The sequence below is a fragment of the Solanum dulcamara genome, chromosome 12 (genome assembly GCF_947179165.1).
Source record: "Solanum dulcamara chromosome 12, daSolDulc1.2, whole genome shotgun sequence".
NCBI lineage: Eukaryota > Viridiplantae > Streptophyta > Magnoliopsida > Solanales > Solanaceae > Solanum > Solanum dulcamara.
In genome coordinates, this window is record NC_077248.1 from 7,869,308 (window position 1) to 7,897,266 (window position 27,959).

A 27,959-nucleotide genomic window follows, 5' to 3' on the forward strand; every position below is an offset into this window, starting at 1 on the left:
TAACCTGGATCTGCCACTCACTGTACGGCATTATTATTCTGTAATAATTGTTTCATAATGCTAAACTGTAAGTGGATGGAAGTAGCAAAACGATGATGATAATGACGAAAATGATTTCCAATCGGTAGTGGGATTAGACAACAGTTAGATTGGCTTCTAAGATAAGTTAAATCATTAAAATGTAATTTGCCTAACAACTTTTCCCCCACCAACCAATTACCCCTAAAAAGCAAAAAAAAAAATCCCTCCAAACTTAGCTTTGTATTTTTCAGCTACTATAAGTGACCAAATGTATCAAAATCAAATCAGTCATTTGCTGATCTGAAGCAATTTTTGTACAATGGCAGCCGTCCGGCTGTTGCTCTGCTTTCTCGTCTTCTCTTCTGGCATCCATTTAACGTATACTGTTACTGATCCCAGAGATGGTAAGAACTTTTTTAATAAAGACAGAATCGGATCCAATATTTAAACTTAACGAGTTGATCTACTATTTGTTGTAATTTTTGTAAATTTTTACTCATAAATTTATGTTTTGCACTGAAAGTACTGGTTCAGATGAATCTACGTCCCCTCTAATAATAATAATGTTATCATGAATAAGTCCGAATTGATTGATTTCAGTTACAATACTTCGATCACTGAAAGACCAGTGGGAAAATACGCCGCCTAGTTGGCAGAAATCAGATGATCCTTGCGGAACATCCTGGGAAGGTGTAACCTGCAACACCTCAAGGGTAACTGCATTGTGAGTATGCTCTTTGTTTTTAGTAATATTTGTTACTCCCTCCATTCCATATTAAGTGAATTTGCGAGCATGGATGGAGCTACCCTTGCCTGAGGGGTGCCCTTCGTCCGAAAATTACATTGTATATATAGGTCAAAAATTGGTTTAAAAAATATATATATAAGTATTGACACCTCTTAACAAAAGTTGAAGGTTTAGTGTAATGGTTAAAGGGGTTGCAAAAGTTGTTTAACGTTGTGTGTTCTACCCTTGTTAGCAACATTTTCCACTATTACCCTTTATAAAATCATAAATATAACTTTGCAAGTAATGTTATTTATCTACTAGAAAATATAAAACTTCAATAAATGAGAGGTCAAATATGAAAAAAGTTTCAAACATCTATCTTGAACTTTGAACAATTCAATTATTTTGAACAATGAAAAATCCCTCAAAAATCCACTTAATATGGAATGGAGGGAGTATTTTTTAGCTTCCAACATCTAGGGGTCGTTTGGTTACGTTCTAGTTAACTTGGAATTATAATGTAATCTAATGGTATTTATGTCTTGTGCAAAACTTTAATACCGGAAACAAAACATTGTATTAGTTATATAAGAACTTGCATTGAAAACCAAATGTAGTATAAGTACAGAAAATTATTTTTTTATACTTTAAACCAAACCAAACAACACCTTAGTTTTTGAAATTGTTGTTTCACTAAAGAAGCAGTGGTTAAGAATTTCGTGTTTATTGCTTCATCAGGGGATTATCAACAATGGGACTGAGAGGAAAATTAAGTGGTGACATTGGAGGGCTCACTGAATTAATTTCCTTGTGAGTATGGTTTTTAAATCCAGTAAAATTCTGTTGAATATTAGCAATAATTAAGCTTGTATTTGTCACCATAATTTGTTCACTTCAGTTGCTAAACTTGCATGGCAGAGACCTTTCGTTCAACCGAGGACTTACAGGTTCCCTTTCTCCGAGGATAGGAGATCTGCAGAAACTAAACATATTGTAAGACTATGAAAACTTGATCGTTTTAATTGTATAATGTATACCCGTGATGTATACAAAATTGAGAGGATATTACATTTTTGTCATTAATCGATCTTTTTTATTCTTTGTAATTTGTATCATGATTCAATCAAAATTTATTCCGAGAGATACATAACTTCCATATAAGTAAAACATCTTTGTTTATGTTTCAGAATCCTCGCTGGCTGTAGCTTCAGTGGCAGCATACCGAGGGAATTGGGAAGACTTGCTGAGTTATCATTCTTGTAAGAATTTGTCAGCCATACTAACTTGTGATCATTTTAGGTGTATCATCAACTCATTTAATTCCATGTCATTTTCCTTGACAGAGCACTCAACTCTAATAATTTCACCGGCGAGATTCCACGAACTCTAGGAAATATGTCAAAACTCTACTGGCTTGATCTAGCAGATAATCAGTTAACAGGGCAAATTCCTGTTTCAACCACCTCAAGTCCGGGGTTAGACCTTCTAAAAAAAGCAAAACACTTGTGAGTAAACTTTGTCTATTCGTATTACATGTTGTTCTTAAGTTGGTATATATACCTCTTAAGGCCTGACTTCTATGTTATGTCATTATCGCAGCCATTTTAACAAAAACCAACTTTCAGGCTCCATTCCGGACATTCTTTTTAGTGCTGACATGGTTCTAATACATGTGTAAGTCGAGTATCTAAAGAGCGATTCACATTATTCTTCCTGCCATCCTTCTCACGTGGTGAACTTCTGATATGGCAGATTGTTTGATGGGAATCAACTTAGTGGAAGCATTCCATTTACACTAGGACTTGTTCAGACACTTGAGGTTCTGTGAGTAGAATCGACCGTCTTATTTATCTTACCTTTCATGCTACTTCACCTTTTGTTTTGGATTATATGCTGGTACTCTTTTATCTTTTCCTGGTATTCATGTGACCTAACATATACAGTCGGCTCGATAGAAATACCTTTAATGGTAGCGTCCCATCAAATCTTAACAATCTCACAAGCGTGGTGGAGTTGTAAGTATACTTTTCCCCATTATTGCTCATTCAATTGTCTGCTTGAAATTCTTAATTTGTAGATTGAAGCAGTCCCTTTGTGCTCTTATTTCTGTTTTCAGGAATTTGGCTCACAACAAACTCTCTGGTCCACTACCAGATTTAACTGGAATGAATTCCCTTAATTATCTGTAATGAAAATATCCAGAATCCTGATTTTCCCTAGTTGTTTCTCAATGTTAAAGTGCTATATCATGTTTTGTTTCTCTTCCAGGGACTTGAGCAGCAATTCCTTCCATAAATCGGAGGTGCCAGTATGGTTCTCGACTTTACAGTCTCTCACCACACTGTGAGTATTAATCAGTTATGAATGCAAATATGAATTTCCAAAAACTTATGACGAATCTAAGTAGGAAGAACTGATGTAATGCTCAGAGTCATTGAGTATGGCTCACTCCAAGGATCAGTACCTCAGAAACTTTTCGCTTTACCTCAATTACAGCAAGTGTGAGTATCGTGATTCTAACTGAATATTCCATGTCTATTATGTGCAATGGTTGGAATGATCTTCATAACTTATGCAGGAAGCTGAGGAACAACGCATTGAATGATACGTTGAACATGGGTGGCATCAGTGGCAGGCAACTCACACTTGTTGATTTACAGAACAACAAGATTTCCTCAATAACACTTGGCTCGGGATACAGAAATACCTTGATGTGAGATGGTTCATTTCTCCTTTTCGTCGATTAGATTATGTTTTTTTTTCTTTCTCATTGACTGCTTTGTGGTTGTCCTCAGTCTGATCGGAAACCCTGTGTGTGACACGGCCCTTAGAAACACGAACTATTGCCAGCTTCAGCAGCAATCTGCAAAGCCTTACTCAACCAGCCTAGCTAACTGTGGGAGGAAATCATGTCCTGCCGATCAAAAAGTTAGCCCGCAAAGTTGTGATTGTGCTTATCCGTATGAGGGAACATTCTACTTTAGAGGACCCTCTTTTAGGGAGTTGTCTAATGATAATACGTTCCATTCACTCGAAATGAGCCTGTGGGTGAAGTTGGATCTCACGCCCGGTTCAGTTTCTCTGCAGAACCCCTTCTTCAACATTGATGATTATCTTCAGGTGCAGTTAGAATTATTTCCACCAACAGGAAAGTATTTTAATAGATCAGAGGTTGTGCGGATTGGATTTTCCTTGAGTAACCAAACTTATAAGCCGCCTCCAGAGTTTGGACCGTACTATTTTATAGCATCTCCTTACACTTTCCAAGGTATAATTACTGAGTTTTTTTACAACTGCTGCTTCTAGAACAATACTGACATAAACTATTAACTGTTTCAGCCGAACGTGGAGAAACGTCTATTAGCTCAAGACAAGTTATTGGAATAGCTACCGGGTGTACCATCCTGGTCCTCTTGCTTGTTGCTCTTGCAATATATGCTATTCAGCAAAAGAAACTTGCTGAAAGAGCTATTGGACTGAGTAGACCGTTTGGTAATGTCATCTTTTGTAGAAACAAGGAGATAACTATATATACATTGAGGTCTTTCTATAACAGTCATCCTCTATAACATACATTTCACTATAACGACCAAGCTTTCCTTAGAACTGATTTGTCATGTTCTGTTATATTATATGTTTTCTATAACAACATTTCTCTATAGCAGCCAAAAAAATATCAGAACAAACGATGCCTTTATAGAGAAGTTTGACGGTATATCTAGAAAGCAAGTAGAATTGAACTAAATGGTCTGATTACTTTGACCTTCTTTATCCAGCATCGTGGGCTCCAAGTGGCAACGACAGTGAAGGTGCACCACAGCTAAAGGGAGCAAGATGGTTTTCTTATGATGAACTTAAGAAATGCACGGGTAACTTCTCGGAGAGAAATGAGATTGGTTCCGGTGGTTATGGGAAGGTTTGCTAAGAAAATCCATTGTAGATACATAATGAAGAGGATAAACTCTTCAGCTACTTTTCTTATTCGCGTGTGTTCTGTTTCCTAGGTCTACAGAGGAACGCTTGCGAATGGACAAGTAATTGCTATCAAAAGGGCTCAACATGGATCCATGCAAGGTGGACAAGAGTTCAAGACCGAGATTGAGTTGCTTTCACGGGTTCATCACAAGAACCTAGTTGGTCTGGTTGGATTCTGTTTTGAGCAAGGGGAACAAGTACTGATATATGAGTATATGCCAAATGGTTCGCTCAGGGAGAATTTGTCAGGTAACCTACATACTCCTACACATTAAAGACTACTTCCTATTGATAGTTATTGATTCAAACTAAAAGTTCCTAATGTTTCCATTTCGCTGTAGAAATTAATTTCCACTATTCTCTACAGGGAAAACGAGCATTTATCTAGATTGGAAAAGGAGACTTCGTGTTGCGCTTGGTTCAGCCAGAGGATTAGCTTATCTGCATGAGCTTGCCAATCCTCCTATAATTCACAGAGATGTGAAGTCGACTAATATTTTGTTGGATCAGAATTTAACAGCAAAGGTCGCGGATTTTGGCTTGTCCAAACTTGTGTCAGATAGCTCAAAGGGTCATGTTTCCACTCAAGTTAAAGGCACATTGGTCAGTACCACAACCTTCTTAATTCTTTCATCCTGCACATTTTAGCTTTGTATTTCAAGAAAAAGATTGAATTTTGTTGAACTATGTTTGTCTTGAAGCATGATAATTGAACTTGAGTTATTGATTACATTGCAGGGTTATCTAGATCCTGAATACTATATGACTCAACAATTAACCGAGAAGAGCGATGTGTATAGCTTTGGTGTTGTAATGCTGGAACTAATAACTGCAAAACAACCAATAGAGAAAGGGAAATACGTTGTTCGAGAGATGAGAACAGCAATTAATAAGAACGACGAGGAGCATTATGGCTTGAGCAATATGATCGATCCAGTCATTAGAAGCATGCCAAATATAATTGGTTTTACAAGGTTTGTGGACGTGGCAATGCAATGTGTTGAAGAGGCTGCTGCTGATCGTCCAACGATGAGTGAAGTGGTAAAAATGCTTGAAAGTATTCTTCAAAATGATGGCCTGGAAACTAATTCTACGTCTGCATCATCGTCTATAACGGATTTTGGGACAGCAATATCTGCTTCTAGACATCCTTATAATAAGGAGGCTCTACAGAGAAGGGAAATGAATGATACTCATGCTTTTGATTACAGTGGTGGATACACTCTTCCAACAAATGTGGAACCAAAATAGTGACAACCAAAAAAAAAAGGACTTGTCTCTACTGTCTCTCATTCTTTAATTTATTCTCTAGTAAGAATTTTGGAAAAATGGTGAAAGGGATTGGAGAATTTAGTTGTTGCATTGTCCCTATATTAGCTAGTTTTCGTGAAACAATCACGTATAGTATCAAGATCAAAGTTCATATTTTCTGTTACCAAGGCTTACAGTTTAGTGGTATCAGTGGAAGTCTCCTATACACTAAGTGTGAGTTCGATGTCTCCTATACACTAAGTGTGAGTTCGATCTTTTACGCTCTCCTTTCCCATTCCCTGAGAAGTTAAAAATGCATGATCATGTTTGATTTTGTGTGTCAATATTTCAATTTTCATGTAAGTAGTTTTAAGTCTTCACAAATATGGAAATTGTAAGGGAAGGGAATGAATGACAAAAGAGTAAATAAATAATACATTATTCCCTAACTAATTGTTTCAACTTACAAATCTTCGATTTTAACAACTTTTTTTTTTCAAGTGAAGTTCATGTCCGAACACAACTGTCAATTCCGCACATCCTTTTCCACCTTCAACTTCAATAACTTTTTTTGTTTCCAACTTCTACTAAATATTGTTCAAGTGCCTATTTTATTGATATAGCAAATATGGGGCTGATTTACGCATATGTCCTTTTTGTAGGCCTCTCGTTTAGATTTTGTCCTTGTTTTAAAAAAGTCGTGCAATAGCCATTAGAAATTTACCCTTCATTAGACTGTCGTCTAACATTTGCAATAACTTACAAATTTTAAACAATGGTCTAATGTTTACTCAAAAAAATTTTAGTCAGTTTAAAAGAGATCTTTAGACCATATTATATCTAATTCGTAAATACTATTTCAACATACTTACGGTTTTCTCCATTCTCGGGAATCCTCACAAAGTGGACGAACTCTCTTTGACCACAACCTAGATATCCTTTAGAGATGCAGCGCATTACCCTAACTCTAGGAATCATCTAACGTGGAAAAAAATCTCTTAAAGGAGCAGGACAAGCTAATGGCTAAATTGCTAATTAACACCCCTTTGAATAGACCCGACCCAATAGATATTTTCAACCGACCGTGATCTAAGAAATTCACAAGTTGCAAGAAAAATATTAAAAATATCATTTACTAATCAGTTGTCCCAAAAGAGACAAGTGAAAATTTCTGCACAAATGGTATACAAGAACACACTTACATGATATTGAACTCATAAACAACAAACAAACATACAAACAAGAAAATTAAATGTCCTTCAACTTCTAGAAAATTAAATGTAGTTTTGCATGACAATCGAGGCAAATGGATTAGTTTTACTATACCCTCCATCAATCACTAAATTAATACCACTCACATACTTAGATTCATCACTTCCCAAATAAACAGCAGCCTCAGCAATATCCTCTGGTTCCAATATTCTCCCTTTAAGATTAGCAGTTTCCATAATAATTTCCTCTGCTTTTTCCTTATCCATTTTCCCCAAAATTTCCCTAACAAGCGGTGTAGCAACTGTATATGGAGAAATGCAATTTACCCTTATTCCATATTGTCCCAATTCAACAGCTAAATGATTTGTTAGTCCAACTACAGCATGTTTTGATGAAGCATAAGTTATTGGTGCACCAATTCCACCAATTACAGAAGCAATACTACAAGTGAACAAAATGCTACCTTTTTTAGTTGGTATCATAGCTTTGGCTGCAATTTTAGCTCCTAAAAATGCCCCGTAAACGTTTACATCAAACACGTTCTTGAAGACGTTGTAATCCGTGGCTAAAATACTCGGGTCCTTCATGTTTCCGGTTATTCCCGCGTTACTGAACATGATGTCTAGCTTTCCGTACCTCGAAATTGCCCCGTCTATCGTGTTTTGCATGTCGTTTTCATTCGTGACATTGCAATGCGCGAAGGAGATGGTGTCGTTTGAGCCTAGTTCTTTGCACAGGGCACGACCTGTTAATCAGACATAATATAATTAACTAATTAACAAGTGGTAGGACATGACGAAACATGATACAATTGACTAATTAAATTATTTTTTTCAATGATAAATAAATTTTTTAGATGAAATGATCACACGTACCCAGATCATCTTGAACATCAGCAACCACAACTTTGGCGCCGTGTTTTGTGAAAAGCCGAGTTGCAGCCTCTCCAATTCCACTAGCTCCGCCTGTGATCACTGCTACTTTACCTTCTAACCTGCAGATTTAAATGCTCTTACTTAATTGCAATGTCCATATTATTCTTACACACAAAAAAAAATTGATTCCTCAAATCATCACTCGACTAATAGTTGTTATATCAGAAAATCTTATCTTTTTAATTGATTTCAAAAAAAAATTTCTAAGATAATAACAGTGAGTTTATTTCAATAGTCACTCGACTAATAGTTGTTAATGCCATATTTTTGTTGATTTCAATTTTCTTTCGAAATCAACTCTTCAGTCAAGTGACCATAGGAGAAACAAACTATTTTGTTTGACTAATTAAGGATAGGACTAATTTGAGTTGTTGATAGTCACTCACCTTTTGAGAATTGGAGCTACAGATGAAGGAATTCCCATTTCTTTGGCTAAAGGAAATAGGCTCAAGAATTATTTTCTAAGTACTTTGTTTTATAGGTCATCAAGTGGAAAATAATAATAATAATAATAATAATAATAATAATAATAATAATTAAAAAAAAAAATGTATAACAGAATATGGCGGCTATATATGAATTCTCCCTTTGACCATTTGAAGTAATACTTTAGTGCTCCCTCCATTTTCTTTTGAGTCTGTTAAAATTAGTATTCTGTGTGACTCGTTTAATATCATAAAATTGAAAGATATTTTAAAATATTATATACTTTCTTTCCAAATTTATAATTATTTTAGCTCAAAATAATTATATCAAAATGTTTTATACTTAAATTAATTATATTAAAATTAGCTATCTTAATATTTAGTTATACTAAAATTAATTCTCCTGATATAATTTATGTCGAGAATTAATAAAAAAAAATAACACAATCAAGCAATAACAAACTGTTAAAAAATGAAAATCATACTGCAATTATTTTATTTTGCGTAATATATTGACTATGACTATCTAGATAGAATAGAAGATGGAATAGAAGTTGGCAGCCGATTTTAACTCAGCTAATGGTTGAAATAAAATAATGGAATATTAAATTATTGGTGATCAATCCGAGGAGCAATTTGGACTAATTCAACATGTCATAATTTTATTCTTTTTAAAAACAATACATGTCATAATTTTCAAATTCAACTAATAAATAACTTCAGGTTCTTATTGTTAGATTATAGCGAAAGCATTTTAAACAAGATCATAGACTTACCTAACAACTAAATAATGTAATATAAACGAATTAGAAAGCTACTTACTTGTTGAAGCAGTCACAAAATTCATTCAAAGACAGAGGATCCAGAATTGTAAAAGCTACAATCTTCTTCTATTTTCCTCACAAACTCTACCAGAGCTTTAGTGTGGGCTAATATTTTATTTTCTGAAAAAGATATCTTTCTCTTTTGCTCCATTGCCTTTTTATACACCTCCTCCACTCGAAGGAGGAGAACTAAAACATTTTTGGTCATTAAGGTGTGTTTAATGGTGACAATGAAGGAGCAATAAAAGAGAATAATTGATGAAACGTTTTTGCTCTAAAAAGGGGCAAAACGTTTTCTGCCTTCATTGAGATATTTCAAAAATATTTCATTCCATTGAGAAGACCAGTAAATATTATTTTTACCTCTTCTATAATATATCCCGTTTCTAACTCTGGTCAATTGGTCAGGCATAGCAGGGACCACATATTTATTAACAGAGGCTTTCAATTACGATATTAATTTGCAAAAGAATAAATTAACCATATCATAATAAATTATAAATCGTTCCACTAAAAAATTATAATTGCACTCCTTGATTTAATTTTGAAATCCACCATTACAACTTACTTAACTCCCCGTGTTAGAATTAATGACACCAATCAATTAAATCAATTTTTTTGTAAATTTAATTTATTAACTAAATTTATCCTTCATTATTTCACTTAACTTATTTCACGTGTCGGATAAAATTCACTTGCCGGGTTTCACATGAAACCTTATACGTAACCATAAAGGGGTGTCTTCAACTCGGGATCGAGATACGGTTCTATCAACTAATTCTTATTTCACTAATGTAATTTGTCATTATCCAATCTACTAAGATTTTATTGACTCATTGAAAAAGCCTCACTTTTTAATAGATCAAAATAGTAAATCAAATCACGTAGATCATAATAATTATGTTATCTCATGTATTAAAGTTAGTAAACCAGAAACGTTTAAGATGAAAATAAATAAACAGTATTCGAGTCCACAGAATTCACTATGTGTCCTTAAGAAATTTAATCATTTCACTATACCCGAGGTTATGGATTATTTCCTCCTAGGATAAACGGATAGAACATTAAAGAAGTAGTGGTACCTCAAACTTCTTCAATTTCAGCGAACTCAAAAAACAATAACGTCCACACACAAAGACACAACTTTGTTTGTAAGAATATATATGCAGAAGAGGGAGAGATTTTGTAACACCCCTTAAAATGTTATTGATTCATGGATCCTTTCATTCATGAAGTCCAAATAAATTATCAAAAAAACTATTTAATTCAAGTATGAAACTTTATGGATTTTCATATCATGATTCTAATTGCATAGATTATTAAATATTTGAAGTTTAATCACCTATCTTATGTTAGTTTATGTTGTCTCTCAAATGCATTAAATTTTTTTTGATTTATGAAAGGTCCTTATATGAAGACATAAAAATGTTTTAAAGTATTTTGATTATATTATGATCTCTCATGCCTAAAGTATTTTGATCATAATTATTTCTCTCATTACTAAAGTATTTTGATTATATTATGATCTCTCATGCCTAAAAATATTTTTATCATATTATGATCTCTCATTACTAAAGTATTTTGATCATAATTATGTTTTCTAATGACTAAAGTATTTTGATTTTATTATGATCTCTCATGTCTAAAGTATTTTGATCATAATTATTTCTCTCATTACTAAAGTATTTTGATTATATTATGTTCTCTCATGACTAAAGAATTTTGATAATGTTCTAAAGTATTTTGAGCATGTTCTAAAAGTATTTTGATCATGTTCTCTCATGCCTAAAGTATTTTTATCATATTCTAAAGTATTTTGATCATATTCTAAAAGTATTTTCATCATGTTCTCTCATGCCTAAAGTAATTTGGGCATAACTTTTCATAGAATGGTCCAAATTAGGTGATTCAAATTTCTGAGTAACCACAACATCATTACCTACAACTTTCATGAAGAACACATCTTAAGATTCGGAGTTTAAGTAGATCAAATAAATTGATCTTTGCAAGACATAGTGCTGTGACGGAATGGAGTATTTGTAGAATAAAATTCATATCTCGGTGTAGAATGCTCCAAATCGAATGATTCTTGAACTAACTGAAACTAGACTTCTATATCTACAATTCTTATGAAGACACCAAATCCTAATAAGGAATTTATCTTATTCAAACGCAGCTTCGAAAACGAATATTCCGTTAAAAGATATTTCATCTCACCTACCATACAAAGATCTAGAACCATTTGACATCATCCATGACATCAAAATTCTTCATTGAATTTTTAAGATCATCCTTTATGATTATGTTTATTTATTGTTAGGTCCCTCCTCCACACCTATAAATACCCACCTTATTTCCTCATTTTATTCACCAAGCTTTCTTAAGCAACTCTTCTCTCTATATACTTCTTTACTCCTTCTCAAATATAGTTTTAGTTTTAGTAGTATAAAAATACTACTCTGGTGATTCTTATGCTCCGGGTAGTACACAAAACAAACCGGCGAGAAGAAAAGGCTAGGGGTCCAAGAGTGTTCCAATTCGAAGTAAAGCTTCCGATTTAAGGTATGTAAGGCTTTCATAGCATTGGATTGAGTTCGTCCATGCACCCAATATTTAAATTCATTATAATTGAGTTATAGTTGAGTTTTATCCAAATCTTGAATTCTAAATAAATTAATTCTTCTTCTATTGATTTTGATATATTTATGCATTAATACTATTGTTATTGTTATCTCTCATATTATTGGAATTATTGTTCATGGCTACTTTCCCATGAATCCTAATTGATTTGATGTTCATAAATATTTTTACACATGTTTTGAGTAAAGATGATGGTTTTTATTATTTTCATTGATAAAAAGAAAGTTATATGAATTAATACTATATATGTATTTTATTGAGTTTTGAAAAAGCAAAAGAGTTGAGTTTGAATGAATTTGAGCAAATGATATTTTGAGCAAGATGTTTTAATGAGATGTAAATGATGTTTTTGGAAGTATAATGATTGATGAACATGAAATGAGATGAGTTTGATGATTTAAATTAAAGTCCAATGAGACTAGATGATGAGTTTAATATGAGCACATATTTTGGGAGTAGTATTGAGCACCGAGTTGGGTAAGAGTTTAATTGACTCAAACCCCAGAACTACGTAGCCAGCGTAGGATGGAGGCTATGCCTCTTAAGTCCCAAAAAGAGGATTTGTTGAGTGGATCCAAGATGGTGATGTCCTTTACCCTGGCAAGGTATTGGATGGATGTGGCAACGGCATCGCTTCGTTGTATCATTGCTAGCTCATAAGTGATGGTTGTCGGTTAGAGAAACTCCCAACTGAGTAAGCATTGCTTATTACTATTATTTTTATTATTATATTTTAAACTTGCATTACATATTGATGTTGAGATGATGTTGAGTTCTGAGCTGAGTTTTCTTGAGAGGAGTTTCTTGATATCTGTCCTTACCTTCCTGCCATTTTACATACTCGTACATTCCACGTACTGACGTCATTCGACCTGCATCGTTTTATGATGCAGATACAAGTGTTAGTGATCCTCAATAGGCGCATCGTTGAAGATCATTTCTTTTCGGCTATTTGGTGAGTCCTTCTTGTATTCGAAGGAACTCCTTATCCTTTTATTATTGTTGAGTGTGATGTTTCTTTTGAGGTAGCCATGGACATGTCATGGGCACCATCTAAGAGTATTAGAGGCTTCATAGACAGAGTTTAATGATGTAATCCGAGTAGTTCTCCTTAGAAACTACTTCTTCTAAGAATTATCATTTTTTTTCTTTCCATATTGATGATGACAAGCCCACATTAGTATTCTTAAGTCTTCCGCTGATGAACAAATGAGTAATGAGACCAAGTGGTTCTCTCGGAAGCCAGAGATGGTTTCTGAGTGCCGGCCACGCCTAGGGTACCCTCTCGGGGCGTGACAGATTTTTAATATCAAAAACTGAGAAAAGGCCTCTCTATTTATAGCCAACAATGGGTTAGAATATGCCTGTTCAGAACAATCTCATCTGTTCAGAATAGGCACAGTGTCTTTTGGGAAGGAAGTGTCTTTTCGGAAGGAACAGGTCCTTCCAAAATATTTCCATGAAATTTAAAATAAAATTCTGTTTTTAGTTATTTCGGTTATTTAGTTAATTCTGAGAATTTAATTAATTCAAATTAATCTGTGAATTAATTAATGAATAATCAATAAATCCGAATTAATACTTAACTAATATTCAAAAAAAAAAATCAAATAATGAGATTAATAAATAAATTTTATCTAAAAATAATCAATCAATCATATCATTTGCCAAAGCCAAAGTCGAAGCCGAGCCGAGCGACGACGACGACGGCGCGAGGGGGTATCCTCTGCTTAACCCTTTATGAGTTAAAGGAAGTCTTTCCTGATATAAGGACAAGACTTTTCCTTTCTTCTACCAATGAGGAAGAAATGACTTTTCATTTTCCCTTCATTTGGTTCCCCCAGATTTCCCAATTCTTCTTTCTCATTCTTTCCCATTCACACTCCACTTAAACCCAACAATTCCTCACATGAATGGGGAATGGCTATTGTTTAAAAACATATGCATGAAAAACTGTGAATCATAAGTAAGAATTAATTAAATCTGGATAAGTAGGTTTTCCTTTGAACTTTTCATAGTGAACATATATTAGATATACTCGGTCAATCAGTAGATTTCATATCTTTGAACCATCGAAATTTATTGTATACCTAGACAACATAAGTCACACAATTAACCCTTTAACTATTTCTGGTTCTCATTGTTTTGTTCATTTCAACCATGAACACTTCCTAGTTCATAAGTGCGTATACAACTGGCCTTACCAGATTCTCCTTGAAGCGGATTACACTTCACTCTTACATAGGTGATATATAAATGTGTTATCTCGTAGAAACACCATTTGATATGCCTGTATCATGAGAATGGATCATAAAAATTATTTTGACAATGTTGAACCATCATCAATGACTTTGTTTGATATTATTGAACCTAGATCTTGGGATCTCTAGTCTTCTAGGTAGAGTTACCGCCACGATGATTTCTCCTCGACGATAGTCCCATTCCCTTTAATGATCTCTCAACTGCCTCTCTAGTTTGGCCTTTTGTAAGTAGATCCGACACATTATGTTTTGACTTTACATAATCAATTGTGATAATTCCACTAGAGAGTAGTTTCCTAATGGTGTTATATCTTCGTCGTATGTGATGAGACTTACCATTATACATAACGCTCCCAACTCTTTCTATTGCAACTTGACTATCACAATGTATGCATATAAAAGTCATTGGTTTGGGCCAAAATGGAATATCTTCTAAGAAATTCCGGAGCCATTATGCTTCTTCACCGTCCTTGTCTAAGGCTATGAACTCAGACTCCATTATAGAGCGAGCTATACATGTTTGTTTAGATGATTTCCAAGATATCACTTCTCCACTAATGGTAAAAACGTATCTACTTATGGACTTAGTCTCAGTTGACCCAGTAATCTAATTTGCATCACTATATCCTTCAACAACTGTTGGATACTTATTATAATGCAAAGCAAAGTTTTGCGTGTGTCCTAAATATACCAAAATTTGTTTCATTGTCATCCATTGATTTTGGTTGGGATTACTTGTGTATCAATTCAATTTACTTATAGCACAAGCTATGTCTGACCTTGTATAGTTCATGATGTATATATCAAACTTCCAATACTCTTGTATAATCCAATTGAGCTTGACTTTCACCTTTATTCTTAGCAAGATCAAGGTTCACACCAATTGGTGTTTTTGCACTTTTGAAGTTTAAGTACTTGTATTTTTCAAGTAACTTTTGGATATAATAAGTTTGAGACAATGCTAGACCTTGAGAATTTTTGTGGATCATAATTCCCAATATCAAATCGGCAACTCCTAGATTTTTCATATCAAATTTACTAAAAAGAATACGCTTAGTAGCATTTATGTCTGCAATGTCGTTACTCATTATTAGCATATCATCCATGTATAAACAAACAATGACAACTTTGTTTGAAGTATCTTTAATTTAAACACATTTCACATTCATTAATCTTAAATCCATTTGCCAACATGGTTTGGTCAAACTTCGCATGCCATTGTTTGGGTGCTTGTTTTAGTCCATAAAGTGACTTAACAAGTTTGCACACTTTTTTCTTTACCAGGAACCAAAAAATCCTCCGGTTGTTCCATGTAAAAGTTTTCCTCCAATTCGTCATTTAAGAAAGCTGTTTTTACATCCATTTTATGGATTTCAAGGTCATATACCGCAGTTAGTGCAATTAACATCCGAATAGATGTAGTCCTAGTTACAGGTGAGTATGTATCAAAATAATCAAGACCTTTTTTATGTCTAAATACTTTGACGACAAGTCTTGCCTCATATTTGTCAGTAGTTCCATCAGCTTTCATTTTTCTTTTGAAAATCCATTTTGAACCCAAAGGTTTGTTTCCTGTAGAAAGATCAACAAATTCCCAAGTATGGTTGCTCAAGATTGAATCAATCTCACTATTGACAGCCTCTTTCCAAAAGGATGAGTCTGCAGTAGACATAGCTTCTTTGAATGCTTGAGGTTCATGTTCAAGAAAAAATGTTACAAAATTAGATCCAAATAAAGTAGATTTCCTTAGATGTATACTACGTCTTGGATTTTCTTTATTAGGTACATTCTCTTTTGGTTCTTCTCAAGAACGTTTAGACCCTTCACTAGAGAATTCAAGTCTAGTTTTATACGGATATATATGTTCATAAAATTTAGCATTATCTGATTCTATTACCGTATTGTCATGAATATCCGAATGTTCGGACTTATGAAAAAAATCGATATGCTTTACTATTGTAGTATATCCAATGAAAACACAGTCCACAATCTTAGATCCTATTGTGACCTTCTTAGATTTAGGAACTTGGACTTTGGCTAGACACTCCCACACATTGAAATATTTCAAGTTTGATTTTCTTCCTTTTCATTTTTCATATAGAATAGACTGTGTTTTTGCTATAGGGAATTCTACTAAGTATTCGATTTGCTGTAAGGAAGGCTTCCCTCCATAAGTTTTGAGATAAACCTGAACTTATAAGTAAAATATTCATCATTTTCCTTAAAGTTCAATTTTCTTTTCTGCAATTCCATTTGATTAAGGTGAGTAAGGAGAAGTAGTTTGATGGATGATTTCATTTTCCAAACATATTTCTGCAAAAGGAGATTCATACTCTCCACCTCTATAACTTCTTATCATTTTTATCTTATTATCCAACTAATTTTCAATTTCAGTTTTATATTATCTAAATGCTTCTATTATTTCATCCTTACTTTTCAACAAATAGACATAACATCATCTAATGCAATCGTCAATAAAAGTTATAAAAAAAATTCCCACCACGAGTTGGTGTTGACTTCGTATCACAAATGTGTATGTGAATCAATTCTAAAGGACTTGAATTTCTTTCAACTGATTTATAAGGATGCTTAGCATACTTAGAATCAACACATACTTGACATTTTAATTTGTTGCACTCAAAGTTAGGCAATACATTTAAGTTGATCAGTTTTCGCAAAGTTTTATAATTGATATGTCCTAAGTGTGAATGTCATAAATTATTTGACTGAAGTAAGTAAGAAGAAGCATGAACATTATTATTATCAACAACCATTACATTCAGTTTGAAAAGAGCCTCAGTGAGGTAGCCTTTTCCTAAATATATTTCATTCTTACTAATAACTACTTTGTCTAAAACCAAAATGTAGTTGAATCCATTTTTGATAAGTAGACTGGCAGAAACCAAGTTGTTTCTCATTTTTTGAATATGACAAACTTTGTTTAGCGTCACCACCTTGCCAGATATCATTTTCAGGAATACTCTACCATATCCATCAACCTTAGTCGTTGCAGAATTTCCCATATAGATAGTCTCATCAAGTGTAGTATGAAAATAAATAGCGAAGGCTTCTCGAACTGTACAAACATGTGATGTGGCTCCTGAATCAAGCTACCATTCTTTGGAATTGCCTACCAGGTTGCATTTGGTCAACATTGCATATAACTTTTCAACATCCCCATTTGTATCAACCATATTGGCATGACCATTCTTCTTTTCCTTCTTGGAAGCACGACATTTCACAGCCTTATGTCCAGTTTTTCTACAATTATGGTAGTCTCCTTTAAACTTTTTTTTATTAGGATAGTTCTTCGATCCTGAAGGTTTCTTTATCTTTTTTGATTTATTTGGACCATCATCAATAATATTTGCTTACATAATTGTTGAGTTTCCTCTCGCCTTCTTCTTGGCAACCTTATTGTCTTCCTCGATCCTGAGACAAATAATCAAGTCTTCAAGAGTCATCTCTTTTTGTTTGTGCTTCAAATAATTTTTGAAGTCTTTCCATGAATAAGGCAGTTTCTCAATTAATGCTGCTACTTGAAATATTTCATTTATGATAATACCTATAATAGATCATTTAAAATCAATAACACATTTAATAATTTTAACAATAAAACTATTGAATTTGATCATACCTTCTGCCAGGAGATCATGAATAATGACTTGTAGTTCTTGGACTTGAGGCATGACAGTCTTGCTGTCAACCATCTTATAGTCCAAAATTTTTGCATCCACAAGCTTCTTTAAGCCTGCATCTTTAGTTTTGTATTTCTTTTCAAGAGCATATCAGAGTTCTTTAGAGGTTTTACAAACACTATGGACGTTATACAAGCCATCTTCCAATCCACGGAGTATGTAGTTCTTGCAAAAGAAATCAGAATGAGTTCATGCCTCAGTCACAATAAACTTTTCGTTGTTAGGAGTTTCTTCCTCTGTCACGAGACTCACGACCCAAGCCTAGGGCCTAGACGTGACACGGCGAATGAGATACCCGAAGGTACCTCACCCAAGCCTCTTAGCATTCATTAAGCATTTCATTGGTATTGGTAAACAATAATAAGTGGAAATAAAAACATTTTATCCATTTATGTCCAAACATACCTCTACTAATAGACTTGGCGGGGGATAAGACATGTCCCTAGCTCACCCTCAATATAAGTGTCAAGAAATGTCTTAATAAAAGTCTTACTATTCTACATAACATAAGCTTAGAATAAAAAGGATGTCATTCCCGAAACATGGGAACTCACCACAAGAAATCTTTAACTAATTTGAGCTAGCCACGTGGAGGGGGTCGAGGAGTGACGTCGGTTCCTATATGGTGATATCATGTAGGCAAAAGTATGCGTTAGTACTTTGAATGTACTAAGTATGTAAGTATGCTATGGAATGAAGAACATAAGAGAGACATGAGTAAGCAATATGCATAAGTGAATGCATGCATTAGACATCATCATATGAAACTTTAAAATATTCATTTTGTGGGAAAGTGACCATAACTGACATTTAAGACCATGCGAGCTATTACATGGAATCCAACATAAGCCCCTACGTTGGCACGGGGAGACTACTTGCCAGGTAGAACTCCATTCAGATTACATTAAATTATTTAACATTTGGTGGCTACAAAGGCCTAGCCGACAAGGGCTCCTATGGTGGCACATAGTTAATGCAACATGAAACTTTACTTAAGAACCCCTTAGTTCGAGTCCCCATCTACATGCTACATTCGGTGCTAGGTCAAATCCCACAGAATAACATTTATATATCATAATAACATAAGCATTGTATAACTTTAGACATCAAATCATCATCGGTGGAATAGCTCATTAAAACCTTTGGTTTATAATATCATCATGACTACCATGCCCTATTTACCGTTCTACTAATGAACCTTGGTTTATAAGAAAATTAGGTCTACAATCAGTGATGGCATTGCGGGTACCATGCTAATCGGACCTTCTATTTTGGGAAAATGTTCAAAAGCATTGACGGCTTATAGAGAGGTCAAACATGTCATATCATAACCTTAAACATTTTATTTGATTCAATGTGAGAATTGTCCTTTCACATTGAAACCTTAATTTGGCTAAGAAGCCCTTTTATCAATCAAGCATTTCATAAAGACATTTCATTTGATTCAATGTGAGAATTGTCCTTTCACATTGAAACCTTAATTTGGCTAAGAAGCCCTTTTATCAATCAATCATTCAATCATTTCACAAGACTCCCTTAAATATAGGCATTTACTTCATAAACTTTCATTTAGAGTCAAACTTTCAATCCAACTTCATTTCAACATAAGAAGACTAGGTGGGTTCATTTCATATAACTTTCAAATTCATTTAAAAGAATACATGTATGCATGAGAGTGATATGAATGCATCAAATCAAACATCTTAAAAATAACCCACCATATGCACTTTAAAACTACTTTCAAGCCTTCATATAAGTACCTTGATAAACCATCTATTTCATGTAAATAAGAATCAACATAAGTCAATATAGGTAATAAACTTCAAATATTCGTGAATCTATACATTTGAAATCATAGTATGAAAATTCCTAAAATTTCTCTATCACTTGAAATTAAGAGTCAATACACATATATATACCAATAGGAGTAAATAAACATAAATATACCATAATCTATGCATTTGGAACCATTATATAAAATAACATAAGATTTCATCATTTAAAATTGATATATAAGGTTGAGAAAACATTTGGGCTCCATGGGTGGAAGAACCCATGGATGAAAACCCACATACCTTAGGGAGGAACTTGAAGAAGAATTGAAGAATTCTTGGTGTTAGGTCTTCAAAGGGAAGGTTGAATCCTTGAGTTTGATAGAAAAATTGGAGAAGATGATTTGAGAGAGAAGAGGATGAAGTTTAGGGTTCTTTTGAGAGGTGAAAAACTGAAAATAATGAGTCTAAAACGTCCTATGTTAGTGTATATATGTTTTAGGAAAAATGCCCAAACTGCCCTTCATCAAAATTTTGGAAATTGGGCAAAAATCCTGTTGGCGCTATAGTGGCGCGTCGCGCCACTGCAGCGCCAAGGCAAAATAGGCTTAAAACCCTGCACATCTAATAGTGGCGTATCGCGCCAAGCCCCAAATTACTGAGGCTATTTTCTGGCGCTATAGTGGCGTGGGACGCCACTGGAGCGCCAAGCCTAAATTTCCTACAGTGGTCGCCTAGGCCTGAAAATCCTGTAGTACTAGTCTGTAGTCAAATGGTCATAACGTTTGACTCCGAACTCCAAAAATTGAAATCTTGGTGGAATTGGAAAGAAGACTCAAAGACCTTTAATTTGGTAGGTGATGGGACACCCAGTTCGTTATATTCAAAGAGATATTGTCATTGGAAGTTGACCCTTATACGGACTCATTCGGAAACTTAGCCGAGACTAATTCTTTGGGCTCGACTTGGTTTTAGGGATCCTTTATGACCCTAAATCACATATAATATCCTTGAATTACTTAGGAATTGATCCTAACTCATGAATAAACTTTAAAGTCATCGAGTACGATCCTATATGTACCTGAAAAATGCTACGAGTCTTGGCATAGAAATTTTTGGGGTGTTACATCCTCTATCACAAGAATATCTTTATTGATAAGCCATTGTAGACTGAGTGTAGTCAGATAGAAGAACATTTTCTGCTACCAACATATGAAGTTAATATCATTGAACTTTTCAGGCTTTTTTGCAGTAGTCATTGTTGTAGAAACTGGTGTTCTACTGGCTGAAGGCATTGTGTTTTGCTTCAAAACTTGATACATTTGTATCACCCACTTTGTTTGACAAAACAAAAGTAGTGTTAAATAACAGAATAACCAAATAAGGATTTTTATTCAACTCGATAAAGTTTCAATATTCTTCAAACAGAGAAAAAATAAAAACTTAATTAACTGGATGAAGATTTTATTTCTTCGAACCAAGTTAATCATTGGAGTAGAAAGTCTTTCGATTTTAGTTTCCAACCCCAAAACAGAATATAAGATGAAGCTGAAATATACAACTTTTTTTTAGTTTAATGATGAAGTTTTTATATTTTTCAATCGTTAACCAAATGAATCTTGAATGGTGATGTAGTTTTTATATTCTTCGAACCAGTATTAGATTCAGACAGAGTAGAAAACCATAAAGGTTTTAATCTCCAGAACCGTCACATACAGGAAGAAATATTTTTAAATTACTTAAGCTTGTTATCTCTTGTATTAAAGTTAGTAAACCAGAAACATTTAAGATGAAAATAAATAAACATTATCTGAGTACACAGAATTCACTATATATCCTTAAAGAATTTAATTCCCTCACTGTACCCGAGGTTATGGACTATTTCCTCACAGGATAAAATGGATAGAACATTAAAAAAGTAGTGATACCTCAAACTTTTTCAATTTCAACGAACTCAGAACAAAGCAACGTAATCACACAAAGACACAACTTTGCTTTTAAGTAAAATATATACAGAAGAGGGAGAGATTTTCAATGTCGATAACTGAGAGGATGCCTCTCTATTTACAGCCAACAATGGGTTAGAATATGTTTGTTCAGAACAGTCTCATCTGTTCAGAATAGGCATAGTGTCTTTTGTGAAGGAAGTGTTTTTTCGAAAGGAACGGGTCCTTCCAAAATCTGCAAAATTTAAAATAAAATCCCATTTTTAGTTATTTCGGTTATTTAGTTAATGCTGCAAAATTAATTAATTCAAAATTAATTGTGAATTAATTAATGAATAATCAATAATTCTAAATTAATACTAAACTAATTTCAGAATAAGGAAATCAAATAATGAGATTAATAAATAATTTTTTTCTAAAAAATTACCAATCAATCACATCATTTGCCAAAGTCAAAGTCAAAGCCGTAGCCGTAATCGAAGTCGAGCCGAGCGAGCCACAATGATGAAGGCGCAAGGGGTCACCCTGTACTTAACCCTTTATGAGTTAAAGAAAGTCTTTCCTAATATAAGGACAAGACGTTTTCTTTCTTCTACCAATGAGTTAGAAATAACTTTTCATTTTTTCTTCATTTGGTTCCCCCACATTTCTCAATTCTTCTTTCCCATTCACACTCCAATTAAACCCAACAAATTATATGGAAATTTTCGCATATAGCCACTCAAAAATATATTAATTATGCTTCATAGCTATAGTTTGTTAATTACAATTCGTAGCTATAGTTATAGCAGTATTTGTATAATTTGCGCAGCATTTATATACGTTTGCATAATTTGCTATACAGTTTGGATTTTTTGTATAACACTTGTATATTTCACTATACAATTTATACACAATATTTGTATAATTCGCTATATAATTTATAGTGTTTGTATATTTTGCTATACAATTTGATTTACGCACTGTGTTTGTATAAATCATGCAAATTATACAAAACTCAACTATATAATCGTGCGAATTATACAAAATTCAAACTGTAATTACAGCTAGATGTTTGTCGCAAGCCATAATTAATTCAAACTATAGCTATGTTAGCTAATTAACTAGTATATGTTTGCTTATCCGCGTAATTTTCCCATAATTATATCAAGATTAAGAGTATGAGTACATATAATGGACTAGAAAATTTATTTAATAAATATTCAGAACATAAATAAATATCTCTAAATTGGCCTGTACAATACATACCAAATGTACTAGCACAAGAAGTTGAAATTTAATCATTCCCATAATTAAGATCAAATTAAATTTAATCTTGTGCTACGATCAACAAAATATTTGTCCTGTTTCATCTTTGATCGTGAACATAAATTTATAACTTATATGAACCGACACTTTTAATCTTCCGTGTATGAGTTAAAATACTTCATACACAAAATCATCTACTATTTAAATAATGGACACACATATATACACAATGATTTATTTAAATATTTAAATCAAGACTTTATTATTAAAACATAAATAGTCTTTACAAGGGATTAAATACAAATACTATAACACAATTACATGGTTAATAGTATATCCCAACAATCTCCCACTTAGACTCATAACCATGAAGCCACAATTTTAACACTCATTTCTTCTACGTGCTTATCAAAAGCCTTCTGAGGTAAACCTTTTGTAAATGGATATGCCAAATTGTTCTTCGATTCAATCTTCAACACTCTCATATCACCCCTCTAAGTTATATCTCGAATCAAGTGATATTTCCTCTCAATGTGCTTACTTCTTTTATGGCTATGTGGTTCTTTCGAGTTTGCAACTGTACCACTCTTATCACAATAAAGTGTGATTGGTGCTTCAACTGAAGAAATCACTCCAAGCTCTTTTAGAAAGTTTCGGAGCTAAATATCCTCCTTAGCTACCTCAGAGGCAACTACATATTCAGCTTCCATGGTGGAATCAGCAACACATGATTGTTTGATGCTCCTCCAAACTATGGCCCCACCTCCTAGAGTAAATACATATCCTAAGGTAGATTTTCTTGAATCTCTATCTGACTGGGAATCTGAATCTATGTACCCAATAGGTACATGATTATCAGAATGGAATACAAGCATGTAATCCCTAGTTATTTTCAGGTACTTGATAATATGCTTAACTTTCGTCCAATGTTCTTATCCAGGATTAGACAAAAATCTACTAACCATGCCAACAGCAAAGCAGATATCTGGTCTAGTGCACAACATAGCATACATGAGACTCCCTACTGCAGAAGCATAAGGGACTGTCTTCATCCTCCCTATCTCATCGTTCATTTTGGGCGACTTATCCTTTGATAAAGTAATTCCATGTCTAAAAGGCAGAAATCCTTTTTTTGAATTTTGCATGCTAAAATCTTGCAAGAATAGTATCGATATAAAGTGCTTTAGATAAGTCTAATATCCTTTGTTTGCGATCTCGCATAAGCTTGATCCTGAGGATATGAGCCATTTCTCCCAAGTCTTTCATATCAAAACGTGACGACAACCACTTCTTTACAGAATTCAACATGCTCACATGCTCATATTATTTCCTATGATAAAGATATTATCTACATACAGTATCAAAAATGCTACTTTGTCTCTCTCTCATTTTTTGTAGATGCATGATTCATTTTCAAATTGATCAAAATCAAAAGTCTTAATTGAATTGTTAAAACAAATGTCCCATTCTCTAGATGCTTGTTTTAATCCATAAATGGATCTCTTAAGTTTAAAAATATGTGTTCATTGCCACTTTCCTTGAAACCTTTTGGTTGTGCCATATAAATGCACTCATCAAGACTTCAATTTAGAAAAGTCGTCTTGACATCCATTTACCAAATCTCATAATTATAATGAGAAGTAATGGCTAAGAAAATCCTAATGGACTTAAGCATTGCTACCAGAGAAAAAGTTTCCTCATAATCAATTCCTTCTTTTTGAGTAAACCCATTCGCAACAAGCCTAGCTTTAAAAGTTTTCACTTTTCCATCCACGCCTCTCTTTTTCTTGAAGATCCACTTACAACCAATAGGCTTTAAACCCGCAGGTGGTTCTACAAGATCCTAGACTATATTAGAGTACATGGACTCCATTTCAGATTTCATAGCAACAATCTATATTTCAACATCTTTATGATGTAATGCTTCGGCGTAATTCAATGGTTCTATATTAGGCTCTTCAGGAATTCTATCATATGATTCTCCCAAGAGAGTAAACCGTTCAGGTTTTCTAATAACGCTCCCACTACGACGACTAGCCACTACAAAATTTTCTACTTCGTAAACTAAATTTGAAACATCCTGAACAATCTGAACATTGTCCTCCACAGTTGCAGGTTGCTCAATATTACTCCCATTACTTTGGGGTAGTGTAATAGCTTGAGCTTGCTCTAAAGTAACCTCTTCTGCAATTTCATGTGCAAAGAGCCTATTGACATTTCTCCCACTATGAGGACGTAATGGAATGTCAACAATAGTTTGTGGAACTTGTTCTATTGAGTCAGTACTTGTTACTCTTTTGGTCAATTCCTGTAACACAAGTTTACTTCTAAAAACATGGTTGTCCAAATAGTCTTGTTCTAGAAACTTGACATTTGTTGAGACAATCACCTATTGTTCGTTAGGACAATAAAATAAACCACCTTTTGTATCTTTTGGATATCCAATAAAAATGCACACTTCTGTCCTTAATTCCAACTTATATGTCTTTTCTCTTAGCACATATATTGGACAACCCAAACTCAAATATATCGTAGACTATGTTTGCGCCTATTCCGCAATTCAGATGGAGTTAAAGGTACAGATTTGGAAGGAACTAAATTCAAAATATAATTTGCAATTTCCAAGGCATATCCCAAAAAGTAAAAGGCAAATCAAAATAACTTAACATTGATCTAACCATTTCCAAAAGGATTCTATTTCTTCGCTCTGCAACACCATTTTGTTGTGGTGTTTCTGGGGAAGAATATTGAGATGTAATTTCCGATTCTGATAAGTATTTAATCAATTTCATAGAAAGGTATTCACCACCACGATCAAATTTTAATGTTTGGATATGTTTACCATGTCGCTTTCCCATTTCCATCTTAAATTTTTTAATTTTTTAAAAGCATTAAAATTTTCAGCACAACAAATTAATATAACCATATTTTGAGTAATCATTTGTGAAAGTCACAAAATACTCAAAACCACCTCTTGCTTGGATGTTCATAGAACACATAAATCAGAATGAATTTATTCTAACTTATTACCAACTTTATTTCCTTTAGAAGGGAAAGGTCTCTTTGTCATTTTTCCTTCTAAACAGGATTCGCAGGTTGGTAGTGCCTCCACTTTCAATGAACTCAAAGGTTTGTCAGAAACCAACCTTGAAATTCTATTTATATTGATATGACATAGACATAGATGCCATAAGTAATTTTGACTCAATTCAGAAATACTTTTTCTTTTATGAGAAATATCAATGTTATTTAATTTAATTTGTAGCATGTTGTGGGATATTTCAAATACAAACAAAACTTGTATTTTAGGAGCACTATGGATAAAAATATTATTGTATTTAATAACATCACAATTATTTGCAAAATAAATATTATAACCAGCATCCATTATTTTTGACACAGATAATAAAACCTTGGAAGTATTGAACGAAAAAGAAATATTTCCTATGGCTAAGGTTGGTGTTGGTTCTCCATTGGCCTTAAGTTATCGCCCATAGTTGGGTACAAACAACTGTTAAATAGGTTTCAATGACAATTGAATAAGAATTATCTTTGTTCTTTATTTTGGCTCGATAGTCGGGGCATTTCTTCTTGTGGTGTCCAGGCTGAAGCACTTTACCTTAGGCTTAGCCATACCACCTCTAGCACCTCAGGTGCCACAGCCTTACGAGGCTCTTTCTTCTTCTTTTGAGCTTTCCCTGGTTTAGAAGAGGAAGCAACGAGGTTGTCTACCACGAATGCAACAGATGGAGGAGCTTGTTGCTTGATAATAGTCTCAGCCGCTTGTAGCTCATTCAACAATTTCGCTAAGGACAAGTCCATTTTGTTCATATTGTAATTCTAGCAAAATTGCTAAAAACTGTCAACACGATTTTTCTCTCCAAACATCTCTTTAAGAGATGCAAGCATATTATAAGCAGAATACATTGACTGATGTTGATGCTGCAACACATTCGCCATTGAGGAAAGAATGTAGCATTTTGCCATCTCATCAGCCTTCACCCATTTATCATAGGCTTGGACTTCTTCGAGAGTAGGATCTGCTGGTTTTTCAAGACATTCCTCAGCCAACACAAATTTGAAACCTTCAACAGTTAGGACAATATCGAAATTTCATTTCCAGTCCACATAGTTAGGACCTTCCAATTTGTTTTGGTTCAGGATAGAGGTTAGGGGATTAAAATGAGACTTGGTTAATCTGGGAGATTGTAAAAAAAAACAAATCATTAGTCATATGCTGTATGAAAAATATAACCACAAGGCACATATAATCATGCTAATGAACAGTTAGATTCGATAGGGAAACTTAACTATTCTAGAAAATACATGACCATGTTCATATATCACTACTTAAACAAAACAAGTCCAACTCAGTTAGAAAGTAATCCGTCAAGTTTAGTTATGTATATCTGTATATCTAATTCATATAATCTATTGTTCATTGATTCAACATGTAACTTAGTTGGAAAGTTAATACAAGTCATCAAAATAAAACACTACTAAAATAGTATATAAATATACAAGCTTATCCGATGAGAAAGAAGACATATGTCAATATATAAACTCATATATATACTATAAAATAACATTTAAAACTATAAAGGATGAACCCTCGAAGCACTGGTTTGCAAAAAATAATTTTTTCAAAAATTTTAATTTTTCAAAAAACACAAAAACCCGTCAAAACAACTCCGAATGGACAAAAGAAGGGCCTAGGTCACAGGAAAGCGAAGAGTATTGCTCAGAGGGTCGCTTTTGATGAACCAGCCAAAATTCATGTCAATCAGAGTTTGTCAAAATTTAAAAAATTCCAATACCAACCAAATCGACAAACATCAACGAAGCTGTGCACAAGGATCAAACAGGCAGTGCATTCACAACGGCCTAACCACTAAGCTACTGGTTTTGGCAAATAAAAACCAACTATAATTGGGCAAATACAAAAAAACATCCAGATTTACCCTTAATCGCTAAAAACTATGTATATAGTTAAACTATATATATAGTTATAGATAAACCAT

General features: G+C 33.7%; 2 protein-coding genes and 1 pseudogene across 3 annotated transcripts; 1 reads left to right on the forward strand and 2 right to left on the reverse strand.

The window, feature by feature from the left end:
* Positions 1 to 195: 195 nt before the first annotated feature.
* Positions 196 to 6,321, forward strand: LOC129876874 (leucine-rich repeat receptor protein kinase HPCA1). Of its 2 annotated transcripts, XM_055952352.1 has the most exons (19): positions 196 to 425; positions 622 to 745; positions 1,490 to 1,561; positions 1,670 to 1,744; positions 1,939 to 2,010; positions 2,095 to 2,256; positions 2,351 to 2,425; positions 2,504 to 2,575; positions 2,695 to 2,766; positions 2,868 to 2,936; positions 3,020 to 3,094; positions 3,181 to 3,252; positions 3,330 to 3,464; positions 3,547 to 4,019; positions 4,091 to 4,243; positions 4,528 to 4,667; positions 4,756 to 4,975; positions 5,094 to 5,329; positions 5,465 to 6,321. In XM_055952352.1, the coding sequence occupies exons 1-19, from the start codon at positions 341 to 343 to the stop codon at positions 5,975 to 5,977; spliced, it is 2,895 nt and encodes a 964-aa protein (XP_055808327.1). In that variant the 5' UTR covers positions 196 to 340; the 3' UTR covers positions 5,978 to 6,321. The 2 variants fall into 2 exon arrangements, with proteins under 2 accessions (XP_055808327.1, XP_055808328.1); XM_055952353.1 differs by lacking the exon at positions 4,091 to 4,243.
* An 819-nt stretch (positions 6,322 to 7,140) lies between these two features.
* On the reverse strand, positions 7,141 to 8,607 carry LOC129876996 (short chain aldehyde dehydrogenase 1-like). Its single transcript, XM_055952473.1, has 3 exons — positions 8,511 to 8,607; positions 8,065 to 8,183; positions 7,141 to 7,934 (listed from the first exon to the last, which is right to left on the reverse strand). The coding sequence occupies exons 1-3, from the start codon at positions 8,546 to 8,548 to the stop codon at positions 7,252 to 7,254; spliced, it is 840 nt and encodes a 279-aa protein (XP_055808448.1). The 5' UTR covers positions 8,549 to 8,607; the 3' UTR covers positions 7,141 to 7,251.
* A 16,225-nt stretch (positions 8,608 to 24,832) lies between these two features.
* LOC129875554 (uncharacterized) lies at positions 24,833 to 26,008 on the reverse strand (annotated as a pseudogene).
* Positions 26,009 to 27,959: the final 1,951 nt, after the last annotated feature.